The sequence below is a fragment of the Nothoprocta perdicaria genome, unplaced genomic scaffold (assembly GCF_003342845.1).
Source record: "Nothoprocta perdicaria isolate Ctin4 unplaced genomic scaffold, notPer1 scaffold_14, whole genome shotgun sequence".
NCBI classification, from domain to species: Eukaryota; Metazoa; Chordata; class Aves; order Tinamiformes; family Tinamidae; genus Nothoprocta; species Nothoprocta perdicaria.
The window spans coordinates 4,108,525-4,127,708 of NW_020454538.1; the positions used below are offsets into that span (position 1 = coordinate 4,108,525).

General features: G+C 36.0%; 1 protein-coding gene across 2 annotated transcripts in view; it reads left to right on the plus strand.

Moving 5' to 3' along the window:
* The window catches only part of GRK4 (G protein-coupled receptor kinase 4), a 33,797-nt gene extending 14,942 nt beyond the window's left edge, over positions 1 to 18,855 (plus strand). The window contains exons 4-17 of one of the 2 annotated variants that reach the window (XM_026034124.1): positions 230 to 307; positions 1,441 to 1,541; positions 2,272 to 2,424; positions 2,840 to 2,932; positions 4,259 to 4,322; positions 5,058 to 5,198; positions 7,342 to 7,532; positions 11,972 to 12,009; positions 13,789 to 13,878; positions 14,396 to 14,604; positions 15,461 to 15,598; positions 16,175 to 16,312; positions 17,269 to 17,391; positions 18,606 to 18,855. In XM_026034124.1, the coding sequence (XP_025889909.1) occupies positions 230 to 307; positions 1,441 to 1,541; positions 2,272 to 2,424; positions 2,840 to 2,932; positions 4,259 to 4,322; positions 5,058 to 5,198; positions 7,342 to 7,532; positions 11,972 to 12,009; positions 13,789 to 13,878; positions 14,396 to 14,604; positions 15,461 to 15,598; positions 16,175 to 16,312; positions 17,269 to 17,391; positions 18,606 to 18,659 (1,611 nt within the window). In that variant the 3' untranslated portion in view covers positions 18,660 to 18,855. The remainder of the gene's footprint in view (positions 1 to 229; positions 308 to 1,440; positions 1,542 to 2,271; positions 2,425 to 2,839; positions 2,933 to 4,258; positions 4,323 to 5,057; positions 5,199 to 7,341; positions 7,533 to 11,971; positions 12,010 to 13,788; positions 13,879 to 14,395; positions 14,605 to 15,460; positions 15,599 to 16,174; positions 16,313 to 17,268; positions 17,392 to 18,605) is intronic. The other variant, XM_026034126.1, reaches the window with a different exon arrangement.
* The last annotated feature ends 329 nt before the right edge of the window (positions 18,856 to 19,184 follow it).

Sequence of the window (19,184 nt, forward strand, 5' to 3'; positions counted from 1 at the left end):
GTTAAATTCCATGTACCTTTTTTTCTTTAAAATGCTTTTTATTTTGTAGCCATAGACTCTTTATAGACTGAAAAGAATGAGAACATTAATTTCTCTTTCTATTAGGAATATCCTGGTATTTTTTGTTAAAATTTGCCTAGCATCACATTAAAGGATGTGTTAAAATACTAAGTAACAGTGTATGAAATACTAAATAACACTAATTTATTTCTCAACTTCATTCCACCAGGCAGAATATGAGGTATCTTCAGATGAAAAGCGTATAGATTGTGGCCTGAAAGTTTTACAGACCTACTTCACTAATGGGGTAAATATAATATATTGCAAGATATTTTGTCAAATTTGGTGTAAATGTCAGATGAGACCTAAAGAATAAGTAGTTGCATCACCTTTCAAATTAAATGGACTTTGAAAGCTTTAGTTCTGTTTTTGGTTTTCTGGAAACATTTACTGACTTTAAAATTGTGAAGCTGTAACAGCTTCAGCAGAAGCATTGGTTGCTCTCTAATTTGAAAACTAATATTATGAAGGGTTTTTTTAATTAAAGTACTGATCAAAAGTAAAAAGCTGTTTATTTTGCATCTAAAGAAGGCTTTATAACAACGTAACTCAGTGTTTTGCAGTCTTTGTACCTTAGAGTGAGGAATTTGTCAAACTCAGAGTAGGCTTTTTTGTTTACTCATATGTGGGCTTGATGAGTTAGCTGTAAATTTAACATTGCTACAGGCATTCACAAAATGAACTGATGTTTTGTTTTGTTCTGGATCATGTTGTTTTTCTGCCTTTTGCATGGTGGTCAATAACATCTGCTCCTTTTGCATATGTTAGATCTCCCTGATTGTTTTTTAAGAATCTGTTCTCTGATAGCAGCTCATGTTGTGTATGTATGATTACACAGTAGGCATCAATAGTCCTCAGCTTCTCTTACTCTAGTCACATTCATAAAGCTTTAATTCAAATGAATACTTTCCAGATGCCATAAAAGTAGATACACTGTAAGTTGGCCACATCTCCTCTGATAGTTTCTTTGGAACCCTCAAAGGGAAAATGCAGTTTTGGTGAAGAGCAAATTTCTTTGAACTGCTTGGAAACAGTTTTCCAAAATGCGTGCCCCTGCATAAACACACTCACTTCCTTCCCTTCTTGCCAAACCGAACAGATACTTGCGTTTGTGATGGCAGGCCTATCAAAAGAAGAAGAGTCAAGTTGTTGCCAAATTTATTCCTTAGAATATTGTAGATGAAAAGCAAAAATTTTCAATGCAGTTCTTTGTAATGGGGAACAAACATAAGTTTTGTCTAAATCTGACTTTTCTGATATTCTTATTTGCTTAGATAAATCTTCTCCTTTTCCCATATTAGCAGATTTTATTTTACTTCAAGACTCAGCAAAATTACCTTTATTGTTGCTTTTTTCTTTTTTTTTCTTCATTATAAAAAGTCTGCAGCGCACTTGCCAGAAATACCTCAGGAAACAGTAAATGAATGTAAAGCAAGACTGGAGAAGAACCCATCTAAAGATCTTTTTATGGACTGTACCAGGTATGTTAAAATAAATAATGTTAAAAGTGAATAAAACTGCAATACTGCTGGAAAGCTTCATGCGAGTCTAAGACAAGTGAAAGTAAGTTATTGCAACCAACAGTGTTTGGTCTTTGTCTTGATAGATAAGAAACTGGGAAGGATTAGGCTCACTTTAAGTTTAAATGCCTGACTTCTGCAGAGCAGAGGGGTAGGTGTTTTTTTTTTTTTTTTTTTTTTTTTTTTTTTTTAAATGCTGAGGTACATAATCATTAAAGACTGTCTTCTTATTTTTGCATAAAATCATACTATTGTCAGAAAATGATTTATCTGTTATCAGATAATTTAAAATAGTATTTCTCTTTAGTATACTTTTACCTTTGGGCAGTGAGTGCTCTTCCCTGCTGATGGTGCTTGGAAAATATGAAGTTGTCAATGGAAGCCTGAAAATAGAAATATTATGAACTTTCTCTTGAAAATGGGTGGCACTCAGCCCCAACAGTTACATTGCTAGGATGGCTGATTAAAGGATTGATCGATTAAAGAACTGGTTGAAATAGTTAACACAAACTTTAAATAGCATAGCTTGATTTTGCTCTGAAGTCGTGTAGCGATATTTCACACAACTGCAACAAGGGAGGCTTTTTTGGAGGAACTGTGCATGTTTACTAATGTTCCAAGTCTTTCTAGAGCTTTTATGTGCCTAATATTACTGGTTCTTCAAGGCGTGCTTGATCATGTTCGTGTGTAGGTTTGCAGCTTATCACTGCTTGGGTCATCTCCCAGGCAACACAAAGTACAACAACGTGAGACTACAAGATCAAAAGGGACATGTGAGAGTGTCAAATAAAACTTGTCTTAAATGGATATTCTGTTTTGTAGATCATCATCTTCCCTCTGTCCAGTAAGTGGCTGAACACCTTTTGAGTGATGTTTTCCAAATTTCTTTTTCACCTTGCTGTTCAGCTTATGATAAACCTTCATGGCACTCAGATTTGAATGTGCCAGGACCAGAAAGTACCTTCACACAATTCTGCTAGATGGGCTTGAACACAGCTAATGAGAATACGTACTTATATTCTCATTATATATTCTTCTTTTATATATATATAGAGTTCTAGTCACTATAATAAATAGGAGTAGCTTGTCATTCACTGGTGTTTTTATAGGAATACTTCTGTGTGACAGCTACTCACATTAAGATACTTGGTAGCACGGTTACAATGTTTTACCTACTGCTTCACTGAGTGGTTTAAAAATGCTGCTAGCATCTGCTTTATCAGAATGCCTGTATATGATTTTTATTTTACTATCCCTAGAGTTGTCCATGAATATCTAAGCAGAAGACCTTTTGAGGCTTACCAAGAAAGTGTGTATTTTTCCCGTTTTTTACAGTGGAAATGGCTGGAAAAGTAAGTTGGTTTATAATGTTTATGTTTTGTTTTGTGCACAACTCTGCTGCTTGTGCTATAAGCACTCTAGTGCTGCAATGAATGACATTTTCTGAAAAGTTTCTGAAAAAAAGACACATCTGAAAGACATGATGTAAAGGATGATATTGACAGAATAGTTAAAAGAGCTCTTACTCTGGCTGAAGTCTCTGTCCAGGAGTCTCTTAAGTGGTAAATTTGTGTGGATTTTTGTTTTAAATGCACATTTATTATAATATACAAATGTCTAGTTGTCAAGAGTGTAGTGGGATATCGGGTCTTTTGGAATTTCCATCAGCATTTCTTTTCAAACAAGGTCTAATTAGTGAGCAGGGAGCAGGTTAATGGGTTTTGTAACCCATTATGTGACTGGAAAATTAATCAGTTTTTCAGAGTGGCTGACACAAAGATTCTCATAATTGAAAGTCAGCAAGATCTTTATATCAGCATCTGTTTGGGGGCTTCTGAACCAACATGGAACCAATGTCCAAACTTTTCACAAGTCTGAAGTTGATACAAGTTGATATTTATTCAATATTTCTTGGTATCATACAACATGAAGGTGTTTGAATGTTAGTTTTACAGTAAATTCCTATTACTCATTGTCTTTGCTTGACCGAATTGGGCAAAAAAGCCAGGAAGAGAACAAAGGATGTAACTCAAATCAAATTCTTTACTAAATGAACCTAGTAAGTTCTATATGTGTCCATGAAAACTACACTGCGTTAACACTGAACACTCTTTAAAGAAACAAAATTCTGCTGTCATGTGCATAGAATGGCTGGAAGCCTCCGTCTGTTCCTCTTCCACTGTGTCGGTACCTGAACAGTTTGGTCAATTAGCTCTGAAATTGCTCTTGTACATCACAGCATTCTTTCTTTCTTTAAGCCAAGCAAAACCAGAAATTATTCACCTTTCAAACGCTGCATTGTAAGCAGAATCTGATTGAAAAGCAGCCTAAGTGTCACCATAGCATAGCTGAGGGAAGCAACTAGAAGTGGTAACCATCACTGCATCATTTAGAGCCTTGTTGTAGTCTTTAAACAGCATAGGATCTAATTGATGTGTTTTGTTTGTTTGGGGTCTTTTTGTACTTTTAATGACCACATGAAGGAATGAGTGTTTCCAGTGAGGGTCCCCCTTTTATTTGATACCTTTCAATTTGTTATAATGGTCAAGGCAACACTTGTTCAGATGCCATATGTTGTTCAGAACAGGAAGGAGAAGGTCAAGATTCAGTTTGGGGTGGGATGGAATTACAGACTTCTGTAATTCCTGTTACAGTAACTGTTTCTTTTTGTTAATCAGGCAACCAGTTACCAAACACACATTTAGGCATTACCGAGTGCTAGGAAAAGGTGGATTTGGAGAGGTGAGTATTGAGCCATCTTTATGTGAGATAGTCCTTATATGTTAGTACAAGGAAAAAGATATTTTTAATCTCTTTGTTCTGTTAACGATCTACCTTTGCCATGTCAACTGGCAAAATGTCATCAATCCAGACCATTTTCTTTTTATATGCTAGTCTTAATACTGGAGGTCTTGAAGAAAGATGAAGAAACTGCCGCTGAATACAACAACAATTACATAGCATTCTGTTGAGACTTTTTATTTGGCTATGACAACATATTTTTGGTTTTACTTAATATGTAGAATATTCACGAACTTGATATGAAAATCTTCTTTGATTTATTTCATTGTGCTTATGGTTCACTGTTTAAATAAACCAAATATTTTAATTGCATGCCTGTGCTGAAGGGGGATAAGGGTTAAAACTTTGTTATCTTTCTTCCACTTCATTATGATGTGGATGTTTGTCCTCTATCCTGTTTGTTTAGACGTATACAATGCGGATATTTCATCAGTACAAGATGCACAGTTTTACTTAAACCATTCAACCCTAGCAAAAATGGATTTCCTGCTGTATAAACATTTTTTCTATTTTATTTTTTGTGGCCCTCAAGTTTTGGGGTGAATGCTGTGTGTTAATTCTTCTAGACTCATTTTTTTTTTTCTGAGAGTATTTAAGAGTTTGAGGGGGGGAAAAAGGCAAATAAGATTTTATCTTCTATTAAAAAATGCCTCTGACACGCCTTTCCTTTTCTAGGTGTGTGCCTGCCAAGTGCGGGCAACAGGAAAAATGTATGCTTGTAAAAAGTTAGAAAAAAAGAGAATAAAGAAGAGGAAAGGAGAATCAATGGCTTTAAATGAAAAGAGAATTCTAGAAAAAGTGAATAGTAGGTTTGTAGTAAGTATCTCCTTCTGATCTTGTTTGCTGAAGTTTGTTCTCCATAGCTTGCTTCATTTCAGTTTCTTCCAGGAGCTCATGGGCAAAAGGCATTTTGTACTTGAATTAAAAGAATGTGTGACTGGTAGGAGCAGTGATTAATATAAAGAATAGAGTATATCCTATATGTGAATTCAAGTAGCTCTTAGCAGAGTTTTTACGTTCCCTGTTGAATTGGTTCTAGCCTCTGTTTCTATTTCTTGCTTTTAACGAAAATGTTAGCTTCTGTTTCAGGATGCAGATGCCACTGAATCGTTGTCATCTGTTTAAACGTGGATAGATTATGCTATACTACTCCGACTTGAATAATAACTTGAATTCTGTTCCAGACTATGAATGAATATGGTTGCTTAAGCTTAATAAGATTTATAGAATAACCGCTTTTTTTCTGTTTTTTTTCCTTCTTTCTCTGTTTTTCTTCTTTATCTCTTCTAGTTCCTTACCCTTAGTTTTCTCCTGTTACCTCCTACTCCACTCCAATGTACTTATTTTCTTACAGTAAACACTGATTTTGAACTTCATCATTGGAAGTCATTCATAATTGCACTTCTAAAGGGCTGACTTTGTGTGAGGTCTGCAATATAATTGCCATTAGAAGTTAATATCCTGAGTTTCTTTTACTTTTTCTAATATTAAGTCTTTTGTCTCTTTAGGAATTTTTTATAGCATTTATTGCTCTAGTGCTTATGCATTTCAAGATAAACATGAAAAATGACTACTGTTTCAATTTAGGTTAGTTATACTGCTTTGTTGTGAACTAGGCCTGAAAGAGGTATATTGGATATGAAACAATTACCATACCTTTTAACAGAAGTTCCACAGACTTAAAATTTTAGTCTTAACAGTTTTGTCTGATATTATCACATATTTTATGGTCCGGTAGTAACTGTAATTGCTAAGCAGCAAATGCAGTAGCTTAGAAAGATCAAAGAGTACGTATATCATGTAAATGTTTCCCCAGGTAATGTGCATCTCCTTCACTGTGTTATTGTCATTTAAAAGTCAATTGTAAATGAATTTTAAAAAATTCTCTGAATGGTATATTAGAGGTTAGTTTAAAAACTAAAATCTGGTAAACTGTATGTATTGGGGGGGAAAAAAAAAGTACAAAAGCTTCAGAATGCTACCAGCTAAAAGGCAAATGAAATGCATGTTGTCCAGATGCATTAATATGTTAAACAGACATAAATAATATTTTTGTACAAGTATACTACTGTTCTGTATTCACAAGGCTTGAATTCCTCTCCAGAAATTACTAGCTTTTGAGAGATATGAGATACTAGGAAATAAACTTCCAATAATGAGTAATATTGTTTTAACTTCCATAAGTACTATAAACAATTCAGCAAACTTTAATTCATTATCACTTTATAGTGCTGTACATGAGTCTTTTCCTTAGTTGTTCAGTATTATATCAATGCAACAGAAAAGATCTAGATATAAGATCTGCAGTAAAGCTGGCTTGGAAATGGGCAGATGATTTTCACACGTGACATAACTGAAATCATTAATAGCTGGACAGGTCAGTGTAAAGCCCAACTGGTTAAAATCATTAAATGGGGAACCTTGCTAAAAGTAACTGCTTGCTTGTTTGTTTATTATTGCATTTATACTTCTGAAGGAAAAACTTGACATTATTAATGAGTTATAGCCTCTGTGTTGCATTTAAAAAATACATGATCTGAGTCATAAGGAAAAATCATGATGGTTTGGTTCTTAAGAAATGGAAGTGTTTGTTTAAATCTCATTGCTTTCAATACAAATTAGACTGTTTAGGTGATTTTTAAGATCCTAGTAGATATTTTAGATATTTAACAGCATAACTTTTTTAACTAAAAATGATTTTATAACTGAGCCAACATGCTAAATTTTGCACTTTACTGTTACAAAAATTATTTTGCTTTGAGTTCACAATTCTCCTTTGCAAGGCAGGTAATTCAAAGCAAGATCTCTGTGCGCAGTAGTGATTCTTCATTGACTTTATAAAAGAGTTAATATATTACTGTATTGGCTAAGGAACTATGAATTGTACTGTGACTTGAGTGTTGTATTTTATTTGGTATAGGAGTGATAAGTGGTTGTCTTTCCCCCTGCCTCCTTTTAGGTTAGTTTGTCCTACACCTATGAGACAAAAGATGCCCTGTGTTTAGTATTAACCATAATGAATGGAGGAGATCTGAAGTTTCATATATATAACATGGGAAATCCTGGATTTGATGAAGAAAGGGCTATTTTCTATGCTGCGGAGTTGTGCTGTGGTCTGGAGGATTTGCAGAGGGAGAGAATTGTTTACAGGTGAGTAGTATCTGCTGTAACATACTTTGAAATTTCCATGTCTTTTCAACATATTAAGTGTGAATTATCTTGTATTTAAAATAAATAGAGTCTTATCAGATAACTCTATTTTAAAATGCACAAAATCTTTCAGTATTCTTGTTCTTGACATCTCTTTTGGAAACACCGCTCTTATTTAACAGCTAATTTAGATTTAGATACTTCCTTTATTTTAAAATATTATAGACTTGATTCAAAGTTATTTGAGAAGCAATAGAAAAAATATGTTTTACGAAGCAAACTAATTAGCAGAGCAAATAAAGGAGCAAACAGGATTCCACTGTATGAAGTTCACAGAAGGGTATAGACATCCCTTACTGCATTGCTTGTTACCCTCAGGAGAGTAAATCTTTCTGGTAATCTTTATAGCTCTCTATTATATATTATTTTTGGTCATACACTGTTGAAAATGTTAAATATTAGAAAACAGGTAAAACTTAGTGGTATGTCAGTAATACAGTCTCTCAGTATTCATGGTGCAAAACACCACACATCAATTATATTTAAAGTAGATTTAAAATTTTTGCATAATTTAAGAGTCTTAGCCCTCTATATTGGTGAGAAGAAAGGCTGAGGTACACACACTAGTCTGACAGATAGTGAGATCTGAGTGAAAGCAAAACTGATTGCAGAAAACAGCCCTTGTGTTTAAACACAGCTTGTTAGATATTTGCATACTAGAAGACATTCAAACATATGTATTGAATCCTAGCAGTTTGTGTCCAGAATTCTAGTCTGGGATGGTGTTGGTATCTTCTGGAGTGGTGCTGGTGTCTAGAACTCTCTCCTTGTTATTGTGTTGTCTAATTTACATGGTCTTCCCTTTATTAGGAATTTTTAATAGGTTTCCAGTTGCTGGATGGCCTTAAACAAGTAGTGTAAGAGCAAGCAAAAAAATAAACAGTTTTACAGGTAACCCTGAATAAATTGCACTTTAATGAAATAAATGGAAATCATAGTTTCTTTTCATAGTGAAATTAAGGAGTGAGAGAGACAGTTATGTGTACTAGTAATTGAATAATTTGTGTGCTTAGGGAGGAAAAGGAAAGGCTTGAAATTAATTGTAATACCTGAAGGAATTCTATCATTATTTAAATAGTACAAAAGAAGACTTACTAAGACTGTCTAATATGTCAATAGATGAAAAACAAGACTTCTAATCATAATGACAGGTCATCTACACTTGAGGAATAAAACTAGAATATATTTGGATAATTTTGTCCTCTGTGGAATCACTTTTGGCCTTGCTTTCTTTTTAATATAGAAAGAGGATCTTTTTGCAAAACAGTCTTCTACTGTCTCTTGTTTTGTTGATACTGTTTTTCTGTGAGTTTTGTTATTTCTGTATGTACATTTTCTGTACAATACCTTTAGTAACATAGTTATCAAACTGGAGTTCTACAATGGTGAAGGCCAAGCAGGTGACTCTAGAAGTCTTTAGAGTATCACTAATAACAGTTATATGTTACACAATCAAAATTCTGTATCAAGTGCCTTAATGCCCTTGATGCAGGTGCACTTAGCAAGCAATGGAGTGCATATGTGAAGCAGAAAACTTGGGAAATTGGCCATAATCCTAACGATGTTAAGTAATCTAGCGTCATTAATGCCGTGGTTGTCTGAGGGGGAGAAATCCTTACCTTTCCTGTCATTGGAAGCCTTTTTGTTTTGTTTGTTTATTTTTCTATAACTATGGTAACTAAGATTTATTTTTCATTCCTTTTGTATTTTTCTCCTTCATAGAATGTTTTTCTCCTGTTGCTGTCAGCTTGAACACACTTAATTCTTGCACACTCACAGAATTTCTGAAATTGAAACTGGTTCTTGTTGCCGTCGCTCAAGAATTGTTTAAATTAAATTCTCTGTACTCAAATGACTTTGCTTTTAGGAAGCCATTATCAATTTTCCTGGTAAAACATCTTTTGTGGCTGTCCATACAAGTATTCACAGCGTAAGCGTGTTCCAATGGCAGTGGAGGAAGGCAGCAGCCCTCAGTGCAGGAGGTGACGGCAGCCAGAGGCATAGAACAGCTAGAGGCATAGAACGGCAGTGCAAGTCAGTTGTGTTAATGGATGTATTTAGGATGTGGAACAAAGTCCCTCAGTGAGGAGAAGCAAGGCCTAGTTTTCCTCACCTTTAACACTAGCTTTTATTGTGTGTTCCAAGTGTCAGTGTTCCCGCCCCGCCTGTATTTCTAGGCGGCCGTAGGAGCGCGGCGGCGGCGGCTCTGCCGTTTGGAGCGTGGGATTTGAGGCGAGGGGGTCGCGCGGGGCCGAGTGGGCGGCGCAGAGCTGGGCTGAGAGCCCTGCACCGCCGCCGTGGGGAAGGAGCTGGGCCACGGGGCCGGGGCACTTGTGAAACCATCCGTAGTTTTGCCACATGCCCTTGGCAGCCAGGAGTGGAGAGGGGTGGAGCTGTCCATCCATCTGCTGCATCCCAAGGCTGGTCGCCCATAGAGCAAAAGCAGGATTTGGATGGAACAGAGCAGAGAACAGATGTCTGGCTTCAAAAAAGACCTCTAATGCCAAAGCTTTGCCACTGGAGTTCAGAGGCTTGACTCCTGAAGGATGATGGCATTTTTATCAGTTAAACTATTTGGAGAGGCAGCTTTTTCTTCCCCACTGGTGGCCTTTGAAGCTGCTGTGGATGAGCCAGGCAGCTGCTTGCCTGCCTGATGCCAGTGCTCAGTGCACATCTGTGCAGTGAAGTGTGTGACAGTTTTGGGTGACAGCCTGCATCACTGATGCCTTAAATGTTTAAACCACACTAGTAATTCTGGCTAATCCAGCAGCTATTGCTTATTGCAGAACTCTTTATCCAGAAGCTTTCTGTGTAGAATAGTTAGTATAAGCTACAGGAAGAAAATAAACCAGAGTGTGTTTATTTTAAATTAATTTAAAATAAAGTGAGTGTATATATTTATATTTAAAACTATTTCTTTTAATGAAAGTTTCTCTTAGTTTTGTGCACTGTGCAGTCCTTTCTATTCTCTCCTTCAGGAAGCAAAACCAAACCGCCCTGCCTAGGACTAGGGTAGTAGCTGTAGCTCGTAGCCTGTTGCAGAGCACAGGGCTGGAGCGCACATGTCCCAGTAGGAATTCTGCCTCCAGCCACAGCATAGTGGCAGGTAGGGAGAAGGCTGATATGCTAAATCACCTTCCAAAAGCTCAGCTAGAGAGCTAGGTGCTTGCCTATTCCCAAAGCTGGCATCTTGCAAACCACTAGGCCTCAAAACTAATTGCTTTCAATAGCTGGAGTTTTGGCTAGGACATAACAGATTATGAAAGATTGTTGATTGCCTAAAATCTTGCCAGAATTGAATGTAGTTTCCATTAAGGAGCAGTTATTGCTATAAAGTGTCATGCTAGGCATCAGTCAGTTGTGCTGGAGTTGCAAGTCTGCTTTTCAAACTCTTTTTTTGCTTGATTTAACCTGTAACCTTGATTTAAAAGTATTTCAAAGGAAAATTATAAAAAATATATATAAAATATATAAAAAATTATTTTTACTATGTTTTCGGTAAAGTCTGATTGATTGAGGTGAGGGTAAATTCTAGAAGTGACCTCTGAAGAGCTGCTTGGTCAGCTTCAGTGATTCTCCAGATTATCCTGGGGAGGGGGATATATAACATATTTGTGTTTTTTTTCTTTTCGTTTGTTCTTAATCATCTCAAATATTTTTAATTTATAAAGTTCCACACTGCAGTATTGAATGATTTGTCTTTTGACTATTTCCTGAGTTTTGTTAGTTTTTAATAACAGAAGAATATTCCATGCAAGACTTTGAAAGCAGAAAAATTTCAGATGTTCTTGGCCGAAAGTTGATTGCAAAGAATCCTACCTAGAAGCAAGGGCTTAATGAGCATTAGAAGCTGAATGCTCGAGGCAGGAGCTGAATGTTAATAAACAATACCTCGGCATATGCTTAGTCTTAATGAATCTTATCAGTAAAAATAAGAAATATTCGTATTTGGGTAGTCTTGTCTGGCATACTTCAGGAAGTCATCATCAAACCGCAGCAAGTGCTGGCAGACGTGAAGCTGCATGGAGCTCTGTGTGCAGAGCGCGCTTTCAGTCCATGTATAGGCATAAGCTGGCTGGTCTTCCGATCAAATTTCCATATTGTGCGGAGGAGGTTTATCTGTGAAATATAAATTGCCATTCTGTCAAAATCTACATGATGTAGAGGTTTATCATCTGTGAAATACGAATTGACATCCTAAATATAATATAAGTGGGATAGAGAGTTGGGAAAATTACATTTGGAGAGTTTTATGGATCAACGAGATAAATCCTCAACTTTACAAATGTTGCACCTCTTTGCTTATTGATGAAAGATGGATGATGGCTGGAAATTTGGCCTCGGGATAATAAGCCTTTTTGGTTCTGTTTTATTTGTAGAGACTTGAAGCCTGAGAACATACTCCTTGATGACTGTGGTAGGTAAACTTTGATTTTATTACATTTTAGTGTACTTAAATTAGGAAAGGGCACAATCTCTTCCATCTTTAGGACAGCAGTAGAAAGGTTTTTTTGGAGGGGGAGAGGAGAAAAGAGAGAGAGTGGGAGGGACGAAGGAAGGAAAAAGTCGTACTGAGGGAGTTGATTTCCATCCTTAAAATGGCTCCTTCATTCCCCTTTCTACCTCTCTCCAATTTAACATGACTAAAACTTTTATATAACTTGCTAGACATCAAACGGATTCTTTATTTTACCAGTAATGTCGCAAAAAAAAAAAAAAAAGTTGAAAGCTTTTCTTGAGGAAAAAAATGTAACCTTACACGACTGCACTAGAATGTCTTCTCTCTGCCAGGGACATTCTGATCTTGTTGCAGAGAGCAGAGGGGGCTAATTAGAAAATAGCTTCAGGAGCTCAGATCCTGTGCTTGAGGGGTTCATCAGACGTCAGAGAATAAGGAGCACCAAATGCATGTAAAATAGTATGTGCAAAGGACGGTCAAGCAGTGGAAGAGGCTGCCCGCTGTAGTTGTGCCGTCTCCATCCTTGATGCTCTCTAGACCTAAAAGGGAAAAAAAACTACTAAACACTTTGGCTTGATCTCATAGCTGATCCTGCTTGATCAGACTTTGACTGGAGCCCTCCTGAGGTCCCTCCCAGCCTAAATTATTCTGTGACTCATGAAGATTCTATCACCAACAGTGTCCCTGTCCTCATACCCACTATTAGAAGTATGCATTTTCCCTGAGTTTTGCTGCTGATGATGACTGGTAGTTTTTTGATTTTTAAAATCCAGACAGTATGTTAAGTATTTTTACATTAGAATCGTGTAAAATAAAATTACTGCCTTAATTTTTTTGTTTTGTTTTGAGTTTGCTCAACAATAAACTGTGTATGTCAGTGTAAGTGTTGGTAGGAAGCTAAAGCTCCTGTTGTCGTTGTCCTTCATGGACTCTTCCTGTGTCACCATTAATGTTCACAATGAACCATGGCTGCTCTTCTACCAGACTGCTTCTGCTTTACAGGAGCTACTGAAAACATGTGCGTAATAGGAGAGGTAGTCAACCTGAGAAGTTACCACTTAGAAAGTGAAATAAAAGGTTATCTACCTCTGAGTGGTTCATGAGAAGGGAAAATCCTAATATGGAACTGATAGCTCATAAATAAATAAAAATAAATAAAAATCTAAAAAGGTTTTTTTGAAGGACTTGGCAATAATAATTATAACTTGTACACATCATTATTAAAGGTTCTCCTAAAAAGATCTTGGAACAGACTCCAGTTTCCTGCTGTGAGGAATAAATGGAGTAACTGCTGTTCTTTTAGGACATCAGAAAGCTGAAAGTTTGGGTGTAGAGGAATGCAGAATGTAAAAAAAAAATACAATTGTCTGGTGCTTAAATGCAGATCTTGAGCAGTCGTAATTCCTGTTCAACCTAGAGTCACAGCCTATGCTACAGCTGGGAACAGAGTATTTGACAGTGAATCTTTCTCTATGACTTTCAGAAAATTAGTTGATAGATCTGTGCTTGTCTTCCTTCTTTAAAAAAAAAAAAAAAAAGAAAAAGAAAAAAAAGAAAAAAGGAAGGGGGAAGTACTGGTAAATCATTGCTTTCTAGTTAAGTTAAAGAAATTTAGTCTTATGTGGTTTCTAAATGTTTTAATGCACTGGGTTATTTTTAATGAGGTGTGCTAGAGAAATTGTTTTAAAGTGATGATATTATTTGCTGACTATCTATAATTTATTTTAATATAAACAGGACATATCAGAATTTCAGATCTTGGATTAGCTGTGCAGATTCCAGAAGGAGAAACAGTCCGAGGGCGGGTTGGGACTGTTGGTTACATGGGTATGTAAAATATCTTCAGTTGTATTCCACCAGCAAACTGCTGTGAATGTATGAATGACTTGTCCAAAGAACTCTATTGGATCTGGATTAGTTGTTAGACGCGCTGTGTAAAGAAAAGTTATGTGCTGATAGCTGTGATTTTTCTGTTTGAACTCTAAATTAACTTCGAAAAAATTCACTCTGGGCAGAAATTTAAGAAAGCACTTAATTTCTGTTGGAGTTCAGGGAAACGTGGGGTCACAGATAAGCAGCGTGATTCTTATGGTGCTGACACTTGGATTTTTTTTGATACTTTGGAAAAGTTTCATTCTCAGTTTCAGTTCCAACAATATGGAACTTGAGCCCTAAAGAACTTCCTTGCTTCTGTTGTACTATTACAATACATCGCACTGTAGAAATTAGCACTTACACAGGATATAACACATCTTTGCACAGTGCCAGAAGACTATATGGAAATGTTTCACCATTAAGGAATTAAAAATAAATCATCCTGGGATTTATGTTTGTTTGTTTTTAGCCCCAGAAGTGCTCAAAAATGAAAAGTATACCTTCAGCCCTGATTGGTGGGGTCTTGGCTGCCTGATTTATGAAATGATTGAAGGACAGTCTCCATTCAGGAAGCATAAGGAAAGGGTCAAACGGGATGAGATTGACCGGAGAGTAAAGGAAGACCAGGAAACATATTCAGACAAGTTCTCAGAGGAGGCAAAATCCATCTGCAGGATGGTGGGTGAAGAGCCGTAGAGGTTTGAAAATTAAATTTCTAATCCTTTCTAAAAGCTGAACTGTTTTATTTTAATATCTTCTGTTGAAAAAGCTGAGATGATGCAGAATAAGAGTTCTTAAATGTTTCCCTGGTTCAGATGGGAATTTGTGAGAACCCATTAATTGTTCAGTTATGTTATCAAACTTGGAGAATCTAGACTTTTTTTCAAGTTGAAGAAAGACTGTATATTTTCATTCGTGTGAAAAATGCCATGTTTTACATGCGATAATGATTTATACCACACAAGATCATAACACAATAGAACTCAGCTTTGGTACTGTATAAGGAGACAGGGCAGAGTAGTCTACTAGTTCTTTCATCTTGAAGACTGAACAAGAGAGCAGCTTGCTATAAGTAACACACTTCTACAGAAAGAAAACTTACATATTTTTATTATTATTTTACAAAAAGCATGTAGATTATTTAAATCCATCGAAATAAACATAAATCTGTATTTCATGAGAGCAAAGTTTAATATACTGCAAAATCTATTCAGCCTGGCATTTAAAATGTTCTCACATATCTTTGGATATAATCTTTAATTCCTGAATAAGTAGTGACCTGCTGCTCAGGTATATTTCTACCCCAGCCCTCACCAATTTTTGGTTTGTATGGGTACTGAAAATCCTTTTACTCCCAGACTGTTTTTATAGTTTCAATTTTCAGTTCAATTTGATAGCATGATAAAATTAGTGTTACAAAAGGCCCAGTAACCACATACTCTTTTTTTATACTGAAAAAGTCTGTATATAGATCTATTTTTAAAACTGTGGGATGGTATCATTGCCTCAGCCTTTTTTTCCCTCATCTTTGCAGTTACTTGCCAAAAATCCAGGGGAAAGACTGGGTTGCACTGAAGATGGAGCTGCTACTGTAAAGCAACATCCTATTTTCAAGAATATTAACTTCAAGAGGCTGGAAGCTAACATGTTAGAACCTCCATTCTTGCCAGATGTAAGTAGGTGAGACAGATTTGATTAGTATCTAAAAGGGCATGAATTGTCAGAATTCTGTGTTAATCTCATGAACTCCAGAGAAACCTTAAAAGGTAGTTAAACTGGCAGCAGAATGCCATGTCAGCTCATGAAGACTGGGTGATTTGTGCCATTTTATCTGGGAAAGCAAAAGAGAAACAGTTTACAGTAGTGATATTGCTTTATGGGGCATTTTAGGGGTTTTCTTAGCCTTTAGAACCCTACTTCTCCAGCTCAGATGTTGATAAAGATTGGCCCCAAACAAGTCACTGTGGAGTTGAAAGGAAGGTGACAAATGAATTTTTGACATCTGTTAAGATGCCTGGAGAGTGAACTTTATGCTCTTTCTGCATCTGCAGGATGGATTGAATTTCTCAGGTGCCTTACAACAAGATACTTTAAGCTTTTGCATTAATGCCCTGTACAATCGTTTCATTAAGTGATCAACAAGCAATGTGCAATATAAAATTGCAAAAAACTCACCCATCTGGATGAATGCTTATGTGAGGTTTTGAAGGATGGGGACTTAATGAAACCATTTTGTATCGTACTGCAGCCACGTGCCGTGTATTGTAAAGATGTCCTGGACATAGAACAGTTCTCAACAGTAAAAGGAGTGAACCTGGATACTACAGATGATGACTTCTACTCCAAATTTGTTACAGGTTGTGTCTCAATCCCTTGGCAAAATGAGGTATTGTGTACTTAAATTTTTTTTTTTTTTTTTGGCACAGCAATAAGAGTTAATGAGGGATATAATTACAGAGTTCTCAAAGACACCTGAAGAAGTTTCTGCTTTAGATGTCTATGCCAAGGAACTTGAGAGGAAAAAAAAAAAAAGCCAGGGAAGGGAACAAGACTATTAACAGCTAGCTAAAAAATAGGACTACTCTGAAAATGCACCAAATGGAATGTGGCAGCCTGATACGGGTGCAGTTCTGTATGCAATATGACTGTATTTTCCTTGTGTCATGATATTGAGCATTGAGGAGAGGTTAAATACAAAAGTAAATAGCTAGCTGCTGCTTTGGTGTTTAATGCTGGGGTACTGATAGAATAACTGCATGGTACATAGTGCAGAACTAAAGACTGTAAACAGAAAACTGATAACCTTATCAGGTTATTCTATTCAACATTCGTTAAATCAATTTTTGTCTTAAGACTTTTTCATGTAAATAATGAATGAACAATCTAGGATTCTGCATAGATAATCATTCCTCTTAATGTTTATTAATAACATTCAATCCAGTTTATAAATAACCATGTTCATATCTATTATATGAGATTGGTCTGAAATCAGCAGAATATGAGAGAGGAAGATGTAATATTTAACAGGGTACAGACTAAATTCAATTCTGGTTCTGAAATCTTCTGTTTATTGCACCATGAGCTGTAGAAATGCCTTACTGAACTGAGGGGCCATCTGAGGGCTTTTTTTCACACCCTTTGTTTTTTAGGAGGTGCATGAGAAGGTTTAGTGTGGACTTTTAGCCTTCTTCACTTCTTTGAGGAGTGTAGTTTGGAAGCATAAAGGGTAACATATATATAGTTGTAATTGGTAGGAGTACCCAGCCAGAGTAAATGGATGATAAATGGAACATATTTGAGGGGCTTGTGTTTTTTTCATTTATATTTTGTACCTTTTCATAGATGATTGAAACGGGTTGCTTTGAAGATATCAATGCATATGAAACTGATGGTACTGTGTCACCAGACAGAGAGAGGTCTCCTAAACCAAAGAGAGGCTTCTTTCACAGACTTTTCAGTGGGGAGGTAAGGATATTTCTCTTCCGAGAAAATTACCAATAGAAGTTTGACATTATACCATTTAAAAATATATATTTTATTATAGGAAGGAAAATTACCCTCTGAATATTGAAACTAATGACATATGGTTTATTCTGCCTTTGCCTTGCACCCTCTTTCAGAAGCTGGCAGTTCCTGCATTAGCAGGACTCTGTAGCCCATCTGCACATTCCCCTAGCCACTTTTCCTTACTCAGCCTTCTTGCTTTTGTGTCACCCTAGTTCTTATCTGCAAGCAAATACATAGTTTTTTTTTTGTTAACACACAGCCTTTTCATATGTGCATAGCTTGTATTTCTTAGACATTTAGAGGTCTAAGAACTGAATGCAAAAAAAAGGGGTGGAGGGGAAAAAAAAGCCATCTATAAGGCATGAGAGACAGCATACTTATAGACAGTGAGAAATATACTATATATACTATTTGTTAGGGTGGTTCTTTTTTGTTCCATCTGAAGATGTCATACACAGTTGTGCTTGCTAAGTATCCCTGCACTTAGTGGAATTATCTTGAGATGCATGATGATATTCCAGTAAAGAAATTACTTTTGCTTACAAGTAGAAATGTAATTATTTAAAATTGCTAAGAGTATATCCTTAAGTTGTCAAGCAGAGCCATGTATTAAAATTGCATGATAGTAATTTTTGTTATCAGCTCATAATTCCTTCATGAAAAATGTTATGTTGCTAATGGAATAAATAACAATGCTTCCATTTTTAGTTTGGGTTTTGAATTCCCCTTTTCACATTTCCAGAAATGGAATAGGTACTAATAACGTGCGTAGCTATAGTCAAAACTGTCTTACTGCCGTCCCTTCATGCTTTATCATCAGTTTAGTCCAATACTGTTCTGAGATGCAAGGTTTTTTTCTTTCAGAAAATGTCTTTTAAAAGTTTAATATGGCTGAAGAGTCCTTAGTTGCTTTTGAAATATTAACGTTGCAGTTAATTGCCCTGTGAAGTCATTAGCAGAAGGTAAGAACATAAGTTTAAATGGAGCTTTAAGGACTTGAGGTTTGAGCTGAGTTGTGGTTTCCTTTGATACTCCTAAAGCATTTAGTTGGCATGGATCAAAAAGTACTGGAAAGGAGCCAAAACCCCAAACACCTCCCTGTCCCACAAAACACCTAGACCAATAAAAGTGCCAGTTTTCCAGCTAAATTGTCACTTTGTCTTCTCTTGCAGGTCTGTTTTAAATCTGATTGCAGTGATGATGACCAGGAGTCCTCCAGACTTTAAATCCTTTTACTTCAGCAGAAAGGATGAGCGAACTTTGAATGTTTTATATCTCTGTAGCAAAGTGTATTATATATATTTTTTATCTGAGTTTAAGGATTTTTGTACATTTGTACTTCATTTGTTTTAAGATGTATATTTTCACTAAAGCTTAACTGTACAAAAAGCAATGAGTGCCATTTGAGTGAATGTGTATTTCTGTATGTATTTGTATCTATTGTTTTTTTGGTGTTTTTTGCCTTTTCTTTTCCTACACTTTTCCCAGTTAAATGAAACTAGAAATAATTAAAAGGAGATACTTAAAAAAACCCTAAATACTTAAAAGAAATATTTAAAAGCACAGAGATAACAACAGTGGCAGAAACATAACTTGACTTTATATGTTCCTCACAAGAACTGCTTCTTGTTTTTTAGGATCTTTATTGGCAGTGTCCTTAACAGCAGAGTTGCTATACTGATGAATTTCATAACATGGAAATTCAGGGCGGTGATGCCAGATAATAACAGAAGTATCTAGCATTTCTCAAA